Source organism: Cibotium barometz, chromosome 17 (assembly GCF_041138505.1).
Source record: "Cibotium barometz isolate CiBa-2024 chromosome 17, ASM4113850v1, whole genome shotgun sequence".
Taxonomy (NCBI): Eukaryota; Viridiplantae; Streptophyta; class Polypodiopsida; order Cyatheales; family Cibotiaceae; genus Cibotium; species Cibotium barometz.
This window is the reverse complement of record NC_141062.1, coordinates 57,847,430-57,870,697: the sequence shown is the minus strand read 5'-3', so window position 1 is coordinate 57,870,697 and position 23,268 is coordinate 57,847,430. Positions and strand designations below refer to the sequence as shown.

Sequence of the window (23,268 nt, the reverse complement as noted above, 5' to 3'; positions counted from 1 at the left end):
GATAACAATGAAGTGGGATTGGGTGAAGCAGAATGAGGGGGAAACAGTGAATGCATATGTGCAAAAGTTTTGGAAGGTGCTTTTGGAGGTGTCTCCATTTATGGATGTCACCGAGGCAGAAAAAAAGAGAAGGTTTCAATCAGGATTGCAACCAATGTACAAAGTGGGACTACAAATGTATCTTGGTCACACCTTACACCAGCTGATTGCGGCCGCCACTGCCATCGAGCAATTGGAACTCAAGTTCAGTTGATCCAATAAGGCTAAACCCTCATTTCAAGGCAAAGAGAGGGCTGTGCAAAACTTGCAAAATAATGGACAGCCACCTAAAAAGGACAAAAACCAAGACAAAATAGTCCAAAGGTTGAAAATAAGTCTACCAAGAAGCTTTCCTTCAAAGTGAGAGACTATGGTCTTACTCTGGAGCAGAAAAAGCAATATATGAGCTAGGGAAAATGCTTTACTTGTGGTAGCACCGAGCATATTGCAAACGCATGCCCAAACAAGAAGAAGCGTGATAACGCGAATGCATCAAAGCTCAATGTGCATATGGTTTCGGATGTACAGGACAACACTTCACATGATAGCAAAGACAGGATTGTATGTAATGCTTGGGAACAGCTTGAGGATCAGTCCGCTTTGTTCATGTTTGATGATTGTGCAACTGAGAACTTCATATCTACACAGATGGCAACTACTTTGGGTATTGAAGTGGCATGGGTCCTCAAATTGAAGTAGGGGCTACCTTTGTTGGTAGAGAAGTGCAGGTTATGTCTATTATTGGTAGGTTGCGCATACACATTCAAGGCTATTTCGATCATGAGGACTTTCTTGTAGTGCCTTTGAATGGCTGTGATGTATTTCTTGGAAAGCCTTGGCATACACGCATTGATCCGTGCAAGGCTTACAAGACCAACAGGATCACCTTCATGCATAAAAGTCGAGAGTATGTGATTGATGGTGGTGAAGAGGATGATACCATTCCCCTTGTATCTCATGTACAAATTAAGAAAGTAACAAAAATGAGTGTTTTTGTGTACTTGATCTTTGTACGGGATCATGCTAAAGAAAATAATGTGCATGTAAACACTCTTAGTAATGATGGGCTGAAATTCTTGCAAGAGTACAATGATTGTTTTGCTGATGAGTTACCAAATGAGTTGCCACTTGTACGACCGGAAGATCATCACATTGATCTTGTGCCGGGTAGCTCACCACCTAATAGGCTAGCCTATCGTGTAAGTGCAACCCAAAAAGAGGAGATCATGAAGCAGGTAAATGAGATTCTTTAGAAGGGTTTGGTTCAGCCAAGCTCTTTCCCATATTGTTCACCCATCCTCTTGGTTCAAAAGAAGGATGGATCTTTTCGTATGTGTGTGGATTATAGAGCTTTGAATAAGCTTACCAATCAAGAATAAGCTCACTATTGACAGTGGCAAAGATCGCACCAAGTGCTCCATCTGGCTGTAGATGAAGCATTGGCAAGGAAGACGTCAGACCTTGATTCTTTATAGGAAGACCGAGACATCAAAGGGGGTGATTAAGAGGTGGTGTGGAAGGTGCTGTGGAGAGGAAATGAGCATTTTTAGGAATGAGAGACCAGCAGCCTGGGTCACATTGCTATTGTCCAATGGGAAAGAAAATGATATTTCATTTCAATATATACTATCTCTTGTTTCTACTTTACAAAACTGAGGGTATGCTGTACATTATCCTCTTATGGGTGTGAAATTATTCCATTCACAAAATGATGTCTGGTTGTCAACATATTTTCTTACACAATGTTGCAAACAACCGTAAGGTTAGTTTCACAGGGTGAAATTCTTTCTGCTGGCAAGGTAGGTGTGTCCATGCTGAAAGGATTCTTGCTTGTTGTATTTGTAATAATAAAACTGCAAGTCAGATATGCATGATGGGGACCCCGAAGCTTGATAGTGTTTCAATGATTCCATATTTATGTTATGATTTTAAAATGATGCCTTTGTCATCATTACTTGTTCTAATACTAGGAAACGTGCACCAACTTCTCTAGTAGGTATGGTATATAAGATGGTTTCTACATGCAACAAACATTATAGCCTAAGGTTTGATGTGCCTATAGGGAGAAGCTGTCACTTATGCAGAACTAGGTGACTTTTCTAAATCTGAAACTGCACTACGACGACTTCTTGAGGTATGCAAAAATGTTAAATTGTATTTACAAGAGCGAATTGAAAAAACTGGTGAAACCAATGCATTGTTAAAGATCCTTCACATGTGCATGTGTGGGTGCGATGGCATAGTTGTGTGTGCATGCCTAATAGATGAGCCCTTAAAATTTGTGTGTGTGTAATCAGTTTTGAAGGCATCATTTATATTCATGTTATGTGTATGGCTAGCATGATTTGTTGGTGTGATATCAAAAATTGTGAGCTATTTTTGTAGTTAAACAGGAAGAATCATATGTGAAGTCCAGATGGTTGCAGAGCTCCCTTGAGATACCGGAAAAAAATACCAAGGATGGTCAAACAACTTACACACTTATTTTTTTGGCGGAGGACCAAAGATCGGATTCCTTAAGGCGTTGCTCAAGTTATCTTAATCATTCATTGAAACAATATAACTCATGTTACATATGAATGCTCCACGCTCATATCATAACTTTGTGCACTGGCTAGCTCATGTATGTATGAGCCTTCCTTTTACATTGAGGAGGTCAAGTCTACGTTGAAATGAGGAAACATGGTTGTTGAGTCGCACAATGGTGACACACGCTCTCCTGTAACACCAATAAGAGATTAAGTTCAAATAAATAAAATAAAATATTTATGTTGCAACCAGGGTGGTTAGAAACATTAGGTATGGTATGTACTTTGTGTATGGAACAAGTATGAAAAGTACCGTTTGAAATAAGGTACATTAAGTACGTTGTCCTTTTTTTGGGGAAATAATTGGTATATATATATAATTATATTGAAATAAATTACTGCCTAAGCATCAAAGCACGAAGTTTAAAAAGCTAGGCTACCTATATTTGATAGTTCCACAGTCAAGCTAGAGAGGAATCTCTTACATACATATATACATCATTGCCTATTCAAGGCCTGGCATAACAAATCTGAGGACCTAAAAAAGCCTTTCATATATCCTCCGACTGAAATTTTATTGGACTCCAGAGGAAACTGCTTGCAAAGAAGAGTATCCATCTGGACTCTAGAGAAGGGAGCCTGATCTGCCCTATAGGGAGCTCCACCAGCAGGCCCATCTCACCAGAAGTCGAAAACCTTACATGTAGCAGTTCTATTAGCTTGAGTACTTCCTGCAAAGAACTATGTACAAACGAAACATGTTCGTTGAGAGAGAGCTCCAGCTGTGCATGCCCGCCCCCCCCAAACGGCCCCATGGCCCACCTTCACCCCTCCTCTGCACCTCCGCCCCTCCTCATTCCCCACCACCTCCTTCCACCCTTCTCTTCCATCCGCTGCCCCCCCCTCTGGTTTATGTTTCTTCCTCCTTATGCGCCCGTCTCCCTGCCATTGCATGCCCCGCTCCTGGTTGCCACCCCACCTTCACCCGCTGCTGCCCCGCCCTCTTTCTACTGCCCCCCCCCCCCTCTTGGTCTTCGCTCCTCCTCCTCTGCACCTCCGCCCCTCCTTGTTCCCCGTCTCCTCCTTCCACCCTTCTCTTCCATCCCCTGCCCCCCCTCTGGTTTCTGTTTCTTCCTCCTCATGCACGTGTCTCCCCACTATCACATACCCAGTTCCTGCTTGCCACCCCACGCTCTTTTGTTCCTTCGCCTCCCCCTCCCTCCCCCCCTGAGGTCCTCTCGCGGCCCTAGCAGCGGAAGGGGCGTGAGCATCGTGACGATACTCCAACCCAGCCAATGGAGGACCCAGTTGAGCGTCCACATCTCTCCCGTCTCGCAAGTGGTTGCGCAGCAACGCCACAGCGAGCATTGCTAGAGGAGCGAAACGCCACGGACACAAACGTGAGCATGGGCAAGCGTCTCGCGCCCATGCCGAGGAGAGGGACGCCCACTCAGTACGCTGAGCCCCACACGAGCCCCAGTGGCAGCCTCTGCCTCCTGATTGCTCCCTTGAAGTTGGGTCGAGGCCGGTTCTTCTGGAGGTAACGGTTCCCACCACGAACAGTTTCAAGCCGTTTCTATCCTCGTCAACGGACACCCCCCCCACTAAACGATCCTAGCAGGTCCCCCGAAGACCCCCCTCACTCTTTGGAGCGGAACACCCCCCCCCCCCCCCCCCCGCCCCCCCACCATGCTCCTCTTTGTCGGCGGATACAGAGGTTGTCTTGTAGAGATCCCTTGGCTTCTTTACCGTTGCCCTCTTCCCCAACCCCTTCTATACTCCCCCCCCCCCCCCCCCCCCCCTCTCGCCCCCTCCTCCTCCCCATCGGTCCTCTAGCCAAGATTCGGAGGCTGTTGCATGTGTGCATGGTGCTATACCACTCCCCCCATGTTGGAGATAAGTGCACGCTAGGTGTACTATTTCCCTAGTCTACATTTGTCTAGTCTCAGTTGAATCTTTGTGTCTTGAGTGTGTGCCATGTGGCACCTCTACAATTATCCCATAAGCACTCTTGCTCTATGTCTTGTACTTTGGCCCATATATTCATGGGTCACATCATTGCAATCTATCTAGCTTGTGTCTTGTCTACACTCATCTCAAGGTAACTCTTTGTCTTTCAGTCTTGTTTTATTTCACTTCTAGTTTTCAGTTTCTAGCTCTTGTTTCTATATTTTAACATGGTATCAGAGCAGGCTGCTCCTGCCCTGTGTTGCCCACCATAGCTTCAGGCCACCATCTCCCTAGCTGCGCTCAGCTTTTAGGACCAGCCTATTCACATTCTGAATAGGCCCACTGGCCTGAACTTTCTGTCCGCCCACTTTCTTGCTGTCCGCCCTGTTCCGGCCTGTTTTCCAGTAGCTGCTGCTGCCCGTCATATTGGAACTGCTACAGCCCGCTGTACTGTTGCAGCTCTCCTTTGGCTGCCTTCGTCATCGATTCAAGGGTGCGCATCATCTAGAGGCAGCTGCAGATCGACTTTCCTCCTGTTAACGAGCTATTTGCTGCATTCAGTTTTGCCATCGCTTCCTCTTGAAGAGTCTACAAGGTACTGTGCATTGTCTCCTTCAATTTGCTGGTCAGTCCTTTTCTTATCCTCATATCTGCAAACTGGGAGTTCCTCATGCTTCGATGGGCTGTCACATGCTATGGCCTTGACAAGTGGTGAGAGAGCCGGCTTCTAAAAACAGTTTGGATCTCTTCTTTCATTCATTTCTGCAATCTTGTAAGGGAATAGACACTGCCCTTGCATTTTAGCAATAGGTAAGACCTTCCCACATGGCCTCTTCTACTCATTCTCTCATGTCTATCGACAAATTCAATGGGTCCAACTTTCATACTTGGCAAATCAAAATCAAATCAAGTGCCATCTTATGAAAGAAAGTCTTTGGGACGTTGTTCACCATGCTGCTCCCGAAGATTCCGACATTGAGCAAGTTATCACTTATGCTCCCACTGCCAAGAATGACAAAGCCTATGCTATCATCTGGCTCGGTCTTGGAGATGATTACATTCATCACATCTCCGACATACAGTCTGCTTCTCGAGCATGGATCACTTTGGATACCCTTTTTGGACCTCGCTCTAAAAACTCTAAGATTGCACTTCTACCTCAACCCATGTTGCTGCAGCATCTCCATCAGCAAATCTTGCTGTACATTCCTCAAAAGATGAGGAGTGGGCTTTCTGATTACTTCATCTTTCTTGTTTACCACTTTGACCACCGATGATGTAGATCAAGGGGTTCTATGTCTTACTCATTCTGCTTTAGGACCTCTCTCTTGTCCCTACCCGAGAGGCAGAGATTGCCCTTGAGGAGGGGATGTCTTCAAGGTCCATCTGTTTGTCTACAGTCAGTCTTCTGTCTATCTAGTCTTGTCTGTCTGTCTATTTGTGTATCAATTTGACTGTGTCTTGTTTTAGATCCATCTTGTCCCTATCCTTGTGGACCCATATGAGGATATCACTTGAGGAGGGGTGTCTTAGGATCTTTGTCTGTCATGTCTTCTATCTTGTCTCTGAGTCTATCGGTCTTTATGTCTGTCTTCTAGTCTTGTCTTTCTGTCTTTCTCCTAGTGTCCACTTAAGGAGGGTGTTGGAGATAAGTGCAAACTAGGTGTACTATTTCCCTAGTCTACATTTGTCTAGTCTCAGTTGAGTCTTTGTGTCTTGAGTGTGTGCCATGTGGCACCTCTACAATTATCCCATAAGCACTCTTGCTCTATGTCTTGTACTTTGGCCCATATATTCATGGGTCACATCATTGCAATCTATCTAGCTTGTGTCTTGTCTACACTCATCTCAAGGTAACTCTTTGTCTTTCAGTCTTGTTTTATTTCACTTCTAGTTTTCAGTTTCTAGCTCCTGTTTCTATATTTTAACACCCCCTTCCTTGGAGGAGGTCGCAGTTGTGGTTTTCTCTTTCTTCTTGAATGTGTAGTGTGGGACCATCTGGACGGACAAGGGTGCATCCTCCACGGACATGTGATTTTCCACTCTCCCATGTTGTGGGATCTTAGCATCAGTGATGCCATTGTAGCGGCATGGCCTTTGGCCCGGATGGAGCTATTGCATTTGAAGCCAAAGAGGAAGAGCGTTCGCCTTTTCATCTACTTCCATCTCTGCTCCATCGGTGAGAAGGGTACTTACTGGCACCTTCATCTCCTCGAGATCCCGCCAAAACATACCTCCAGGAGATTTTCCCTCACCATTGAGTCTTTTTGTTTAGCTTGCGAAGCTAAGATCAACTAGCACAAGTCGTGTGGTTTTTGGTTTTTGGCAAGGATCTTCACCCACCCTGGCTTGGTGCCCACTTGAGTCATTTTAGTGGATTCCCAAGGGCACTCCGGTCAAATACCTCAGGTGTCAGATTGGGATTGGCATGACAGCTGAGCAACAACTAATCCCCCCCGCTCCTTCTGAGCATTTAGAAAAAGCTTTTGTATTGGAGCACCGTCGGCCTCTTCCTCATCGATTGCATGATCGTGACCAGACATGTGCTAAGGCCACTATGTGGTACATCACTTCTTGTTGGCCATTTTTGAGAGCATGCTTGGGTTAGGTACAATGACTGATCCAAAACTTTCTATGGGCTGGGTACGAGACAGTTGACTGGCTCGGGCGCGAGGGTGGCCTGGAGGGTGATTCCTTAGCCTTGAACACCTGGAGGATTGGGCATCATTGACCCATCTCTGCGGAGCAGAGCCCTGCTGGGCAAGTTGATCATCAGAGGCCTTCTGTCTAGTGGTGAACACTGGAAGGCCTTTCTGATTGATCGGATCTCAGCTCAAACTCTGTCACTTGGGAGCCCCGAGGTGTGATTCTGAGGCCTGAGCAGTGCCTTTGAGGAAAATTTTGCAGCCCGTTTGATGAGAGATTTGGCTCACCTCAAGCTAGTCCTTCAGCAGCTTTCCCCGACCTTGGACGAGGAGAGACTCCACCAGCCGTTAATCTGGAACTGCCTCTTCAAGATGCCCAGCGGTCACTCTCTGGGCTCACATTCTCACATAGCCTCCGGCCCTTTAAGCTCAAGTGCCCAGTTTCTTGGTGTGTGGAACTCTCGTCGAGCACTCTTGGTGAGGCCTTGGGGTCGGGGCATCCTGTGTGGGCGTGCAAGGTGGCCCATCTACCTGTAGATGAAACACTAGCTAGGGAGATTGGCGTACTCTATTTGTTGTGAAGAATTAGGTCGCCCTGGAGATTGTGGGGAGCGCGATGACTTGCGGGAGATCCTCCGGGGAAGCAATGCAAACTCTGATGGACGGGATGCCTGCTATCATGGCCACTCTGATGTAACTTTTGGTCTCATAGGTCATTATGGCCTTTTGAAGACGTTAATATAACATTTCATTTCATTTCATTTCTGTCTGCGGGTACTCCAAAACATGTCCTACCAACCGTCGAATCAAAGGGGATACTCCTTTCAGAGACCGGGAAAGGAGACCGTCATAGGGAAGCTGGATACACCTGCCAGGGAGTCGGATGCAAGGTCAAAGCCATGGTGCCATCGCACGTGATGCTACGTACATAGGATCATTGAACATGAAAGGATCCAAAGACCTATGATGCAAGTTAGGACATCCAAAGCAAGAGCGCCCACAATGAGCAAAATGGTAACATCCCTTGTGTGCCCGGCGGATCCTGCTGTTGTATTATCACTTGGCTATACCATGGACCCACCCACATCTTCTGTCCGACAAGGCCATGTAAGGACTCAAGAGCACGCTAGCATGAGCTTCACATTCTTAGATCCTAGAGTTGTCCCTATCCAAGACAGTGTTAGTGCACTGCTTGATTGAGTGGTAACTGATACATCATTATTACCTTTAAGCCACAGGCCCACCACCACAGTCGAAGCCACCCCCACTTTCTACACAGTTTTCCCTGCACCTGGCACATCTACTACGGCCATTCCATGAATCTCTGGACTCCCTTGTAGTTTTTTGGTAGGGGTAATTCCAAAAAAAGTTTGACCTTGCTTTCATCAGTGGAAATCCCATTCTTGGATACTATATGTCCAAGAACTACTCCGTGTTTTACCCAAATTTGGCACTTGTAAGAGTTTAAGGATACTCGATAAAGTCTGCATCGTTCAAATACCTTACGTAAGCAAGATAACTGCTCCTTCCATGACGAATGAACCCACAAATCATCCAAGAAAGCTTTAAGAAACGTCCTTAGAAAATCTTTAAAGGCAGTGTTCATAAGCCGTTGGAATGTGGTTGGTGCATTTGTCAAGCCAAACCTATGGTGTATGATTTGTAATGCTCCGATACCGGGCATGAGTGAGGCTCTTGTTCTTTCTTTTCCTTAACTACTTTGACAGCCTTGGTTTCAACCTCTCCTTCCTTTTGGGCTAACACACGATTTTGGTTCCTTCGGGTTGAACGACTAGTTTGGGTTGGCTAGAGACTTCCACCTGGGCTAAATCAGTTGGGGGTGATCCACAATACATGACTTTTTGTAACTCTTCTCCCCAATTATCTATAAACTTTCAATGAATGTCTATAGCACCAATTTATTGGAGCTATTGGGCCATGGTTGTCCTTTCTTGCAACCTCTTGTGCTTGTTTATCTTTTAATGCTTCTATTTGTTTTGTTTCTTCTGTGTTCTTTTGCTTTGGTCAAAAGCTCCTTCATCCGATTCTGTTTCTATTTCACTTGTCTCAATTTTTATTGGTTTGGTTACACTCACCCATGTTTGCTTTGGTTCAGTTTCCGTCTCATTTCCAAACTCCTCACTAGAGGTGTAAGAGTTAGAAGTGTACGAATCAGATTCTTCTTCCCATGTGGATTCAAACTCACTAATTCCCTCATTGTCTGAGTACATGGTACTCATCATTCACAATGGTACGATTTTGGGAAGTTCTTTGCCATCTGGTGTTACCTATGTTGATCCTTGGCTTCCCTAAATGTCTATGGTGGCCATCATTTGAATCCAATTAAATCATCACCTTTATCTATGACCTTTAATTGGGATGGTTCATGGCTTGTATCAGTGTCCTTCTTGCATGTGAAGGAATATTGTAATGGAACGGAATTGATGGTGGTATCCAATTGATTACCGAAAGTCCACCACTACCCATAGGATGTACATGATCAGTCACAAGGTCTACTCTTAGGATTGAAGCATGGAAGTGCAAGTAGACATGGTTCCTTGCCCAATCATGGACCATTTTAGCTTCACGCATAAACGGTCTTCCTAGGATTATCTCATAAGAGTTGGGTTGTTTGAAGAATTCCATCACGATGTATGCTTCACTTGATGTTTTAGTACCTTGATCCTAAGATCTTGTAACATCCCAATAGGTTTGGCAATTGTTCCATCCGCCATCTTAACAACAATGTCCGACACTTCAAGATGAGGTTTACCCATCTTTTCCCAACACTTTTTGGTGATTAAACTCACTCCCGCACCTCCATCTAGGATTCCCATTATTGTGATTGCCTTGGCAGAGACTGAGAGAGTTGCATTAGTCTCATTACTCTCAAAGTATTGTCTCAGTTTGTTCAATGGTATTTTGACCATAGACTTGGTGTTGTCCTCATTCATTTGAGGCTCTGGTGTAGTCTCATAGGAAGGATGTCATTTATGCATGTTTGCAAAGGGCGGTAGCCCAACATTAAGTCCCCCATTAACAAGAGCTTTCAATGCAACAAAGAGCTTAGGGTCTCCACACAGACGTGTAGTGATTGTGGTCTCAGTTTTTGAAGCCATGAAATCCATCAACTTAGGGATGTTCAATGGAGTACCCCTTGCCTCTCTACCTTATGAGGGTATTGGTGAGATTGGAATCTCCACCTCTTGAATGGGTTCAAGGTTCTCATACTCAAACATTCTCGTAAAGAGTTCAGAATCCATGCTTGGGACAGGGGAGTTCTCATTGACCTCAAGGGGTCACGACAGACCTTAGGTTGTTTGGATGAATAGTGTGAGAGAGATTTACTGGTTTTGGTCTTGGCTTTAACTCCTTCAGAGTATGTGGGACTATATCCTTGAGCTCATGAAGTTGTTCCAATTCTCTTACAGGTTTAGGGTATGAACCAAGTTTCTCTTTGTTTGGTTTCCTGATGGCTTGCATCCTTACTTTTTGGTCTCCTTGGTTTTTGTTTGAGCGTCTCTGGTTTGCTCAGAACCAGCATGTGTGTCCACTGAATCGGAATCCTCATCACTATCATTCATGTAGACTGGTTCGATCGTCAGGTGTTCCCCAAGTTCACCCATTTCCTTTTCTCAGTTTTGCCTTGTTTTACGGATTTCTTTCTTCTATGGCCCCTCTTCTTTTTGGATCTTGCTACTGAAGTAGCATGATTTTTTGTTTTCTTTTCCACGACAGGTGTGTTTTGAGCCATGAGTCTCGTTATTGTATTCACAGGTGGGTGAGGGTTTCTCAAAATTGATCTTTGAGTTTGACCACCCACTCCAATCATGTTGAGAGGTGTGATGGTAGGACCATTCTGTTGATTTGCAACTACAACTTTCATTGGGCAATCTTTGATCCAATGATCTATGCCACAACGATTACAGGTTGTAGGTGGCATGCTAGAAGATGTAGCTTGGGTGATTTCTTGGTTTTTGATGGGACACTTGGAGACTCGGTGTGGACAATGACTGCATTGAAGAGACATTCTCTTGACAGTAGAGTTGTTGATGTCTCGACCTCTTCCTACCGTTGCTAGCTTGTATACTGGTTTGACTCTCTTCTTGCATCAATTACATAGTCATCCGGATAGAGCTCTCTGAAGTCCGTAGCGACATGTGATGCATTGTCCAAATCAACCCCGTATTCTGGACACTCACAAGATTCCTCGAAACCTATTTGGTTCAATGGTGTAATCCTTGGAGGTTGAGGTTGAGGTCCCAAAACTGGTGCAGGTAACGACATATTTTGTGCATTGTAAATCTCCTTTGCAATAGGCTGCTGTGCCTTTTGCTTAGCATTAGGTTGAAATGTTGTAGTAGGCATTATGTCTTGTGGGCTTTGATGGAGCTGATAAAGCCAACTGCTAAGGTCTGGAAGCATTAGCAAGCGTTTGTAAACGCGTGCGGCACTGTGAAGCCTCATGACCATAACATCTACAAAAAGTACAATTTCCATTATAGCACGCCCTTAGGACTTCACTGGTCGAATGCCCTTGTTGACAGATTGAGCACCATTGAAGCTGTCTCCTTGGGTACATATATACATTTTCAAGAGCTTTATTTACCTTTATTCCCTTTTGGAGTGCTTTCATGAAGTCTGTGAAATTTATCTCCACTAAAGTGTTACCCTTAGCAATGGGTTTGACAGTAGAAGTGCTATGTCCAGTGACTCCAGAAGCAACAGATTTAGAATCCGATGCTTTGGCTCCCTTGATTGTCAGATTATCTTCTAATTGGATGGCATTTATTGTGACTTCATCCCATGTAGTGGTCCCTTTAACGACTAAGCCATTATAGATCGCTTCATGTTTAAGTCCATGGATGAATCTATCAGCAATTGATTATTCGAATAGTGTTCATATGCGGAAGGCAACGAGAGCTCAAATGCTTGAGCTGGCTAATGAAATCTTGTACTGACTCCTCTTCTTCTCTCTTTGCTTTGTGTAGCTGTGACGCTACACCCCATAAGACTCCTTCACACACAAATTGCTTGAAGAACAATCTCCTAAGAGCGTTGAAGTTCAAGCGTTCCACGACCCTGAGAGTTCTGTACCAATCCTCCCTAGCCTTACCGTCTAATGTTTTCAGCACACATACAGTTTTTAGCATACATACAACTCATCGTTTTGCTTCAGCTACTTTGGTGAAGGTAAAACTCAGCATTCATATTCATTTCAGCATTCATTGACAGCCTACAAACAGTCCCAATCAGCCCATACCTCAGCCTCAGATTTGCAGCGTTCCCTCATTCCATTGGGAAGAGTGAATAGGCTCGAGATTGATCATCATTGGTGCTTCTATAGCCGTGTTTAGTTCAGCCCGACTCTTGGGCCTCCGAGATCTTGCATTTGGGTTATCGTTAGTCCAAAGTTAGTCTCTTCAAAGTAATAAAGCAAATACTATTCCGGTAACGGTATAGGAGACCCTTCAGTGGGTAATTCGGGACCCCATATGGTGTAAAGTTCATCTCTCTCTCTCTCTCTCTCTCTCTCTCTCTCTCTCCCCCATGTTTTTATGTTCTTAGTATTCCATGACGAGTTTCCATGGACAGTTTTTTATCACCCTAGTGAGATAGCTATATTTATGTTTTCTTTTTGTTTTATTTTCCATTCCATGATGAGATATGCCATGGACATTATTGTATCACTTTGGTCTCATAAGCCCATTGGGTCTTTAGTAAACGCTTAATATATCTTTCTTTCTTTCTTTCTTTCTCTCTCTCTCTCTCTCTCTCTCTCTCTCTCTCTCTCTCTCTCTCTAAATCTCTTAAAGTTTGAAGTCATAAAAGTGGATTGCTAAACTCGCAGAACTCAGGAAACAGAAGGTGGTGTCAGACTTGTGTGACAGGATCCTTAATTACAAATACTTCCGCTGCATATTACAAGCCGCTACCCCCTCACCAACTTCACCCCCTCGCTTTCCACTCACCCCATCCTCCCCCACTTCATCGACTCCCTCAACCACCTTGCCTTCTCCACCACTCTATCCTCCCCTTCATCAACTCCCCCAACTTCCTTGGCTTCTCAACCCCCCTCAGCTTCTTCATTGCTCTCTATCCTTCTCCTCTTCATCGAATCCCCCAACCCCCTCACCTTCTCAACCCCCTCCATGATCCATCTATTCATCGAATTTCCCAACTCCCTCACCTGCTCGCCCCTCTTGTCCCAACTCCCTTCTGCTCTATCCCCTCTCACCTCCTCGCCCTCTCGTTCAGCGCAAAAAAAAAAAGAAAAAAAAGGTAAAAGCAAAAAAGATGAGGAAGAAATCTCTTCGTACCTTTCTATGTTGATCTCTCTCCCTCCGATTTTTCTACCTCATTATTCACTTCCTCATCATTCAATCATGGCGGATGGGTTACGTACCATTTTGGTGCCGTATAGGCACTCCATCGCTCGTTTTCTAGGACTGGTGGGGCACTCTTCTTCCTCACAAGTGGCGCCACCCTCTCAGGAGCCTCCTCCTGCCCAGGTATCCGTGATAGCTCCATCGGCAAGCATTGGCTCTACTGTACCACTGTCTTCTCCTGCCCAGGTACATGTGACAGCTCCATCGGTAGGCGCTGGCTCTACTGCACCAGCATCCCCTCTTGCCTTGGCCGGTCCAACAACTATGGCTCAATAGGTAACCTTTACAACCACTTCTTTGGATTCTTCAAATTCCTCATCTTGCACATCCTCTTCCGATAGTGATCCTCAGTACGTTCCCTCTTGAGGATGATGCGGTCACTCCCAATCCCATCCCACCCCCTTGCCCGCCTCGTTGCCACCACTCCGCCCCCACTACATTTTCTTCCCCTGTTTTCGATCCACCATTTCCATCTGCTTGCCTCCACCTCCCGCACCACCCCCTTCACCATTGGCCCACGCCCATTCCAGCTTCCCCAGCTCAATACATTACTTACTCCTACCGAACTAGCCACTTTGGGCCTGCAGGGTCCGCTTCTGTTCCACCTTTGCCTGATCTTGATGCCTCCCTCTGCGCCGCCTTCCTCACCAACTTTCCTGGGATGCGTAATGGGCAGCGCCTCACATTTGCCTACCTTGGCCAGCTCATTGGCCCTCCTGATAGTTCAATCGTCCCCATCGGCATTCTGATACCCGCCTTCTTGATATTTCCGGAGCTAAACTTTCTGCCACCACAATCGCTTTGCTAGCTCCTACTCCTTCACTCCCTAGCCCCCGTACAATACATCTCTATGTCCTGTTCCATTACTATCTTCTACTTCGCGAGATCCCCACTGTTCCACTCCCCTTCATCTCCACCGACTACACGGAGACATTCCACTGTTTGTGCACAGGCCACCCCTTTCCCCTCCATCATCTCGTATATGAATTCCTCCGCCTCCATTGCCGCCGATTTTGGACCCAACATAATAAGCCTCAAATCGCCTCCTTTACTTGGTCCTCTGCACGATTCTTCACGTATCTCGTAAAGCAGCCTCCCATCACGCTTACCTCTCCATCACCTCCCTAACCTTGCCAATCCACTTCCTGTGCATCCCGCATCCGACCTCGGGTGCAACGTGATCTTCCCGCCTCAACACGTTGACACAATGCTCCCTAGATTCCCCACCCATTCCACCTACCCCGACTATTAGCGGCACCGCGTCATCCCACCGCACACCATCCTTGACATCAGCAGTTTCTTCCCTCTCCACCTCCCCATTCTCCACATCAGCTATATCTTCCCTCTCCACGTCACCATCTTCCTCGACAGCAGTGGTATTTCTCTCTTCACCTCGCTACTTATCCACAGCAACCTCTCCACTTCTCCCCTCCATCGATAGCTCACGGGACTTCCTCGCTATCCTCATCCGCTACTCATTTTTACCATGGTGATCACGACCATCCCTGCAGTCACCCATACCATCACTTTTGGAGGGCCATCCTTGCTGCACCTTCTTTGGGTTCTCCACACAAGGTGACTTTCCGTGTTGATTGGGAGGAGGACACCGAACACATCGAGCTTCTAGATTTCTCATTTTCCTACAGTGCTCCAGACGTCTCGGTGGGAGATCTTCCTTGCCTACGGTTTCCCGACCCTCCAGAGCTGTTATCTTTGCCTCATCCCCATCGAGCCCATCGTATAGTTGGGGGTCTGTACAACCTTTCGACTAATCTCTCCACATCTACTCCACCTACCTCACCGACTACATTTTTGAGCCCTCCAGTGATCATTGTTGCGAGAGGGATCGCACTTGCTAGGCTGCAAACACCATCAAAGGTGTTCAGACTCAGGTGTCCACATTGGAGCAGCGCCTGCACGAAGCAGAGTCAAAGCTCACCCAACTCCGCTCCTCATCTTCCAACAACACCAAGGAGATGGTGGCATTACGTGATCTGGTGGAGCACCAGACGCAGGAGCTGGTCTCTTTATGGGCCCAAGCAACCGACCTGGATACCCTCCGTGAGTTCCTATGCCCTCTCGAGTTTCTTGTCTTACTCCGACTTCTTCATCTATTGGAACACCTCGTACTACATTTGGCAGCACGTAGAATCTAGACTATCATGAGGAACATTTTCAGTTTATGCTTTGATTGTATATAGCATCCTTTTATGTCAGCACTTCAATTTTGCACCAACTTTCATAATGTAAAAAACGCATAATGCATCTTTCATAATGTAAACAGTGTATAATGCAAATTTCATAATGTAAACAGTGTATAATGTATCTTTCATAATGTAAAATAGCACAGAATGCATTTTCATGTATCTCCATATATGTTAGAATATTCACTTTAGAATATTTCCTATCTTCCTCACCATGGATGGTGAGCACTCTAGTGGTGGGCGACCTGTAGCCACCAAGGGTGTCCAGAGACGGACCATCGTAATAGTGTCATACCGTAACAACGTCACACTGCCACAGTGGGTCAACCCATCCTGGAGCATTCGGTGGACCACCCAGAAGTAGACGTGCACCACCAACGGATACAAGAGCGATGCATGCACTGGCATTGAAGGCACCGCACTGACATCGTCTAGAGATAGGAGATTCTTCTAGAGGTTGTCACTTCGAGGGTATCTTCCAAAGATAGGAGATGCCACCTACTCCACTGACTCCATCATATCTTGCAGGAATGCTTACATGGTCTCTCGACACATCCTTCGGATCATCCTTCGCCTTCATGCTACATCCTTGTCGCCTGAGCCTTGGGCTGTAGTCACTTGTCATCACCTTGAGATGTGTGTTGTCCTCTTCATTGTGACCGCTGCTGATTGTGCACGGTACAATGGACATGTAACAGTGTTTTGGAGTAGTGCAAGTGTCGTCCAGCTTCTTGATCCTCTTGCAATCTTGTCACTTGTGTTGTGTTCTGCTCCATACTGTCTACTGGTATGTGTGCTGTGTGTCGCGCTGTGAGCATCAAGGACTCCAGACATACTGTCCAAAGAAGAGCTACCACTTAGTGTGCTGGGCAACCAACCTTGCTGCAAGTTGGTGCTGGCACGACAGGTGAAACAAGTGTAGATGCAACATGCGGCACTGCATGAGGATACATTGGTCTAAATCCAGGTGGAGCTGGATGTGCAACATAAGGCATGTGTCCTATTGGTGCGCCAATAGGTGCTGCAGTCATGTGGGCATTAAGTGCAGTCGGTCTCACAACAAGAGTTGGTAGCACACTCATTCTAGGAAATGGATGTGTCATGGGTGGGCTAGAATGAGATGTGACAAATCGTGGATTTGAAGTTGATGATTTTCTTGGAATGGCCGTAGTAAATGTGTAAGGCACAGGGAGGACTCTGTGAAAGTGGGGGTGGCTTCTACCGTGGTGGTGGGCCTATGGCTCAAAGGTAATATAATGATGTGTCAGTTACCACTCGATCAGGCAGTGCGCTAGCAGTGTCTTGGGTAGGGACAGCTCTAGGATCTAAGAATTTGAAGCTTGTGCTAGCGTGCTCTTGAGTCCCTACATGGCCTTGTGGGAAAGAAGATGTGGGTGGGTCCATGGTATAGCCAGGTGATCCTACAAAACTAGGATTGGGCTCACAAGGGGTGTTAGCATTTCGCTTATTGTGGGCGCTCTTGCTTTGGATGTCCTAACTTACATCATAGGTCTTGGATCCTGTCATTTTCGATGATCAGCTGCTGCGGGTGAATCAAACTCCACCTGAGAGTAGCCAAACCCGAGAAAATGAATGCTGGTGTTTTTTCCGGGCTTGCTGGTAAGGGCTGCTGCCTGGAGAAAAATCCGAGATATGTCCGCACATGGGATGGCTCCCTACAACCTTGCAAACCAAAGAAGAGGCTGCGAGGGATCAAAGCTAAGAGCTGGAGGTCCGCCTCTGAAAACAGGCAAGGGACGGTTGCCTCAGTTGGGGATGACAAAAAGGCTGCCCTGGAGACCTCCTAGAAGGCAAAGACCAGAGACACCTACTCTTGTGAGATGAAAAGCACTCAAGAGGAACTGTCGGGCAGTGCAAGGGAAGGTGAGGGAAAAAATGAAGAGGAAGAGGAGGTCGAGGATGTACAATGGAGGGGACTGGGGGCGGCGCACAGGCTGGGGGGCTGCGGAGGGGGGGCAAAGAGGAGCTGGCAGCAAAGAGGAAGAGGTGGAGGCAGAGCAGTGGCGGGGGCTGAGGTTAAGGAGGGAGGCGAAGCTGAAGTTGTTGGGTGGACTGAGACAGCTGCAGGCAGGCAGGCAGCAGTGTGATGGAAGAGGGAGGGTTGGCGAGGGAAGAGGGAGGGGGAGGCAGAAGTGATGGAAAGGACAGAGAGGGGGGGACGATGGCTCGAACAGCAGGTGCACAGCGGGGGGAAGCTCCACCGTTAGATCGACGTGCTGATCTCGACGCAGTAGGATATTCAGGGCAATGAATTGAATCTCTTTCCTTGTTATTTCTTGTGCTAGACATTTAGTTCATCTACAACTTAGTTCATTTTTATGGCAATCCTGCTGGGGAGGATTTGAGTTTCGATCACTCCCCCTCCTCAGACCTTGAGCCTGATCCTGTGTTTGTGTGCCTAGACCCTGCCTTCATGCTGCTTCCGCCTTCTGCTCAGTACTCGTGTGCTCTTTGTTTCATCCACGCTTTGTTCAAAGCTGCCTCCACCCTCTACTCAAGTTGCCACCCACCATCAGTAGTCATGTGCCTCTTATTCCCTCCATGCTTTATTTAACGGTGTTTCCCTTTTAAGTAGCCTTGCTAATCCTTCCTTGTAAACTGATTCACATTGTCCCCACTCAAGGGTTGCTTGTTCAGGCTCCTTGTTCTCTGGGTTTGCCTCTCACCCGGTACAATCGGTGCGCTGACCTGTTGTGTAGCGCCCTACCAGCTCATCTCCATGGCTACATACTCACCTTCTACCCAGCCAGATCCTACTCACATCCTCCCACCGGACTTCAGAACCTCAGTCACCGATCCTTGGCGTGGTTCGTGCTGCCTAGCATAGCCACTGTACTACTCATGGCCGCCCCTCATGTTTTCCGTGCATCACTGCCACTCACCATTTCAGGTCCTTGCTGCCCATTGCTACCGTTTCAGAGTTGCCATGGACAGCACTCTAGAGCTGCCACCCAATGCCTAGCCCGCCCTCGACCTCCCACCGCACCCCATGCTAGTCTTAACATCACACTCGGGGAGGGAACTTCAAAGGATGGGCTACCGTTGGCACCTACAAATGAGAGTGCATACGCCCAATTGCTGCCCCTTGCCTTCATGAGTATATGGGCACTCAAGCCTTGCTTGTGACATGCTATCCTCTTGACTTGACCCATGCCACGTGTTTTTCTCTCCATGGACCTGGTGCACAATAATGTGAAAGGGTCTTAATCCCCATTGGTCAGTGGCTGTGCGCATGTTCATTGTTTTGATTTCATCAACAATCCTATGTGGACATGGCCCTTGGGTGCCTTTCTATGCATGCATATTTGTATTTTGCCACTAATGTGTAAAAGGTTTTATGAGAGAGCAAGGAGTCACGTGGTGTGTGATGCAGTAGGTTAGGAGCCAAGGGGCGGAGGGTTGAATCTGCCATTGTGGGGGTAGGGAGGAGATGGCTTGGTAACATGAGTACGTAAACTCGACTCTGCATACATTAGCTGCCTTTTCATGCTTATATGATTGATAACAGTTATCTTGTATTGGGTTAATGGAAGTATGGGCAGTATACACGTGTGCAAGTTATGCTTTTGTTTGCATGGTCATTCAATAGGACAGTGAATTCTTATGACCCGGGGTATCTGTAGAAGGTTTAACTGCCTGTTTTTGGTGTGTAAGTTATCCCATAAGCAGAGGGACTGTAATATGTCATGGTGCCATGTATAAAAAGTAGTGTTCCCCAAAAATGAGGGCAATGAATTGAATCTAGCTCCTTGCTATTTCTTGTGCTAGGCTTGTCTACAAAGAGCCTGTGAGTGCAGCTACCACACCTCCCAAGGTGGGAGGTGAGGGAGTGGGAAGCGGCGAAGGATGGGAAGTCAAGGAAAAGGCCAAGTCAATGGGGTTAAAGGTGAGACTATCATGATTGGAGTCGACCCCCAAGGCGTGCCCACATAGACGAAGGTTGGAGGATGGGGTGGAGGTGGGTTCCTAAGGGGTCTAGGAGAGTGGCTACCCAGCCGCTCTGGTCAGCAGTCTAATCCTGATCGTGGATATCATTCTGCAATCTCAACTGGGACATCTCGTGATAAATGCTCATATCAATTCGCCATAGTAGCTTTTACCTCGTGCTTTTGATCATCAGGGGTGTGGCTCCTACCACATCAGCCATGCTGGTGACAGGTGCACCAGCCAGGGGCTTTCCACTCATGTTGAGTGGGCATGTGCTGCTGTTCGTCCTGGTGGTCTTCATAGAAAGGAAAGAGGAGGCTGGTGAGGGGCGCCACTGCTAGACAAACCCCTAGAGCCTTTGTCGCTCGCGGGCTAGCAATGACTTTCCCTCGCATGAGTGTGGACAAGGACATGCTTGCGCAAGTTGTCCCATCTGGCAAGATACAAAACGCAGCCCAGGCAATCCTTTGAACTCAACGCACTGCAAGAAAGGGGAACCATCTAAGTGTGGTAAAATGGCATGGTGAGGGAGGTCCTCTAAAGAGGCAATAAGAGCATTAAGGGTCCGGAGCCCTGCTACCTAAGCAATGCAAGCTGCCGCAGTGTGAAGGGATTCAAGAACTTGACCCAAAGATTGCCCAATCGTTGGAAGAAACGGGCGATACTCCTCAGGGAAGCTGGGGAAGCAAACCAACCAAGATGGGGAATGTTGAAACTCTTGCTTACGGGTACAAGTCCAGATAAAAACCATGCTTCCACTTGGCTAAGTACACTTGAGAGTTGTTAACCGTGAGCGGGCTCGACGAGAGGGTTTTTTTCAGTAAGAGTTGCGAGTTAAACTCGATCTGATATGTCCATTGCCGAGAAAGTAGAAGTTCACAATGCACCCTTGCTCACCGACTAGGGCGGCTTGCAAGAGTTTCCGTATTTGTCACTGAGCTGGTCTGCTAGTGACAAGCTCGCAAACCTGGATAGTTGCTTCCAGTGAGGCCACTAAGGAGGTGAGGAGCTAGAGGGTCCACATCTGAGAGTTGACTGCTGATGGCGGCCTCGGACAGGGTAGATGGAGTGGCTGTTATGGAATGTATTGAGGGGGGAAGCCAAATTGTGCGGACCAACTGCTGGAAAAGAAAAGACGAACCTCAGAGAAGTGGAACGGAAATAGGGTGGAAAGGGCTGGGGACTGGGACAAGCACATGGGGAAGAAAAACGGGGGGCTGGGGCGGGTACAAACCCCCACACAGCAGAAAGAATGAAGCGGGGTGTGTGCGGGGGGGGGGGGGGGGGGGGGGGGGGGGGTTTGGGGGGCAGAGCACGGGGTGAAAGAGTCAAGCAGAGGCTGGGAAAAGGCTCATGCAGAGCAGAGGAGTGGGCAGGGGGCTGAACAGGGTGTTGCTTGGGCTGGTAGAAGCTCCAGTTCAAGATTCGACTTCTTGGGTGGGGGTTATGGTCTTTCTCCCAGCCCCGATGTGTAAATTTAAAACCCACATTCCACGGGAATTTTAATTTGTACCTATGCGTGGCCTGTGCTACTTTTACTTTACTGAGTAAATTAATGGATCTTTGAGTGTGAATAAACTTAGCTTCCAATGAATGATTTTGCAGAGAAGGCCTGTAGATGTAGATGCACTCCGATTGCTAGGCGAAGTACAGAATGCTCTTGGGAAATTTGACGAGAGTGCTGTTACATATCGGCAAGCTATTAAGGTTGGTCTCTTAAGTTTTTTCTTTGCATATTTTATCCCTTTGACAAGCATTCCAAATAGTGGCTTCTATGGTCAATGTTTTTATTGCTGACGGATCATTGAAGGCAAAGGAACTTTTTTGCTGGTCTTTTTGCTTTCAAATCATGTTGTATTTTAATTTCATAGATGTATTATTGCTTTGGTCATTGTAATAGATCAATCACAGTTACAGGCAGTGTTTTCCTCGTGAGATATGTTAGCAGACCTGACGCATGACATTTTTAACGAGAACAGGACATTGGGTAGAAGCACTGGGCAAGGAAATTGAAGGAGCTGCTGACCTGAACCATCCTTAAACTGATGGCTAAAACATATATGAAGGGATTAGGGTTTCTCGCCTATGCCCAAATGTTCAACTTTGATCTCTCAACCAGCCTAAGCTGCAAAACTCAATCATTAGTTAGTTCATGGACGGTGTGGAGGGACTGGCTTGCTCACTATTGAGCCATAGCCCTTTAGAGAAGCACTCCCAAGTGTGAGAGGCTAGACCAATACCATGTCTAGACTCCAGCCTTGGTGTCCCATTCCACGAGAGCGCACCCTTCTGGTGTAAGGTTTGAGTCACAGACCAAGGTCATGATACTGTTAGCAATCATCTCCTGTCTGTACATTACACCAAGGCCTCTGTTGTGGGTGTGCCCACCTATTTTTGGTGTTCCCCCATTTTTCCTCACTTTCCGTCTATTTTTCCCATTTTTTGCTAGGTGTGGGAAGCTGTTTTCTGCTTGTCGGTTGTATTTGTTGCTGGCCGACTGGACTCTACTACCCGACCTGACCTGCAGTATTGGTTGACTGGTCTTCTGCTGGTCATGAGCATGTCTGGCTGCAGTCGGCCTATTTTGGGCTGGCCGACCAGCACCTTGGGGCCATATAAAATGGCCCCTACCCCCCACACTTGTTTTGTACCATTACCAGGATTTTCTAGTGTATATATAGACTTTATACAGCTTCTCTCTCCCTCTCTCATCTACGTTTTGCTCTCTACGGCAGTTGTCTTCATTTCTGCTGTGCATTCTGACATGGTATTAGAGCTCCAGGTGGCTTGAAGCTTGGAGACAGTGGGACCTTGAGGGTTTGCTGATTTGAGGTGCTGATCGGAGATTGCTTGGGCTGTTCGGGACTTGGAGATCAGGTAGAAGGTGGCCATCATCGTTGGACAGCCACCTTGCATATTATTTGCATCCTCGTTTTCTTCTTTCTTCCTACCCACTCTCCTTTCACAAGACCTTGTGAAACCTTGAGATGGCAGACTTGCTTGAGATGGTGGAGAAGCACGTGAAGATCCCTACAATCCCTATATTCCCGGTGGACAGACAGTTGGATGGGAACAACTACGGCATATGGAAGGTAATGATGGAGCCCGTCTTGGAGTCTTATGACTTGGTTGATTTCATTGTAGTTGGTGTTCCACGGCTGGAGTTGGAAGACAGGGAGTTACCCTCTATACGGAAAGAACGGGAGTCTCAGGCACAGTTATGGGATCATGTCAATGCCCGTGTGCGTTCTTTCATCTTCCTTAATTGCACACCACAGGTGATTAATCATATAAAGAATATGACGCTGACTAGAGGGATTTGGCAGCATTTGGCTTCTCTGTATAACAAGGTATCACCAATGAAGTGAATCTCCTTGGAAATGCAAATGTGGGTGATGAATCCTGCAAAGTCTTCGACAATGCGAGCGCACATCAACAAGTTGCAGGCTCTTCAGTAGGAGTTTCTTTAGGCTGTGAAAGAGATATCTTCGAAGGACATGGCCATCAGGTTGTTGTCTCATCTCCCCTCTCAGTACTCAGCATTTTACTCCTCTTTGATCACCTG

General features: G+C 46.9%; 1 protein-coding gene across 5 annotated transcripts in view; it reads left to right on the top strand.

Annotated features, from left to right (window-relative positions):
- Window positions 1-23,268, top strand: part of LOC147630225 (Tetratricopeptide repeat (TPR)-like superfamily protein) — a 154,496-nt gene that overhangs the window by 76,215 nt on the left and 55,013 nt on the right. For all 5 annotated transcript variants that reach the window (XR_015267798.1, XM_086811867.1, XM_086811869.1 and 2 more), the window contains 2 exons: window positions 2,102-2,173; window positions 21,309-21,410. Coding sequence is in view for 4 of the 5 variants with exons in the window: in XM_086811867.1 (XP_086667993.1) it covers window positions 2,102-2,173; window positions 21,309-21,410 (174 nt within the window). In the remaining variant the exon portion in view is untranslated. The remainder of the gene's footprint in view (window positions 1-2,101; window positions 2,174-21,308; window positions 21,411-23,268) is intronic.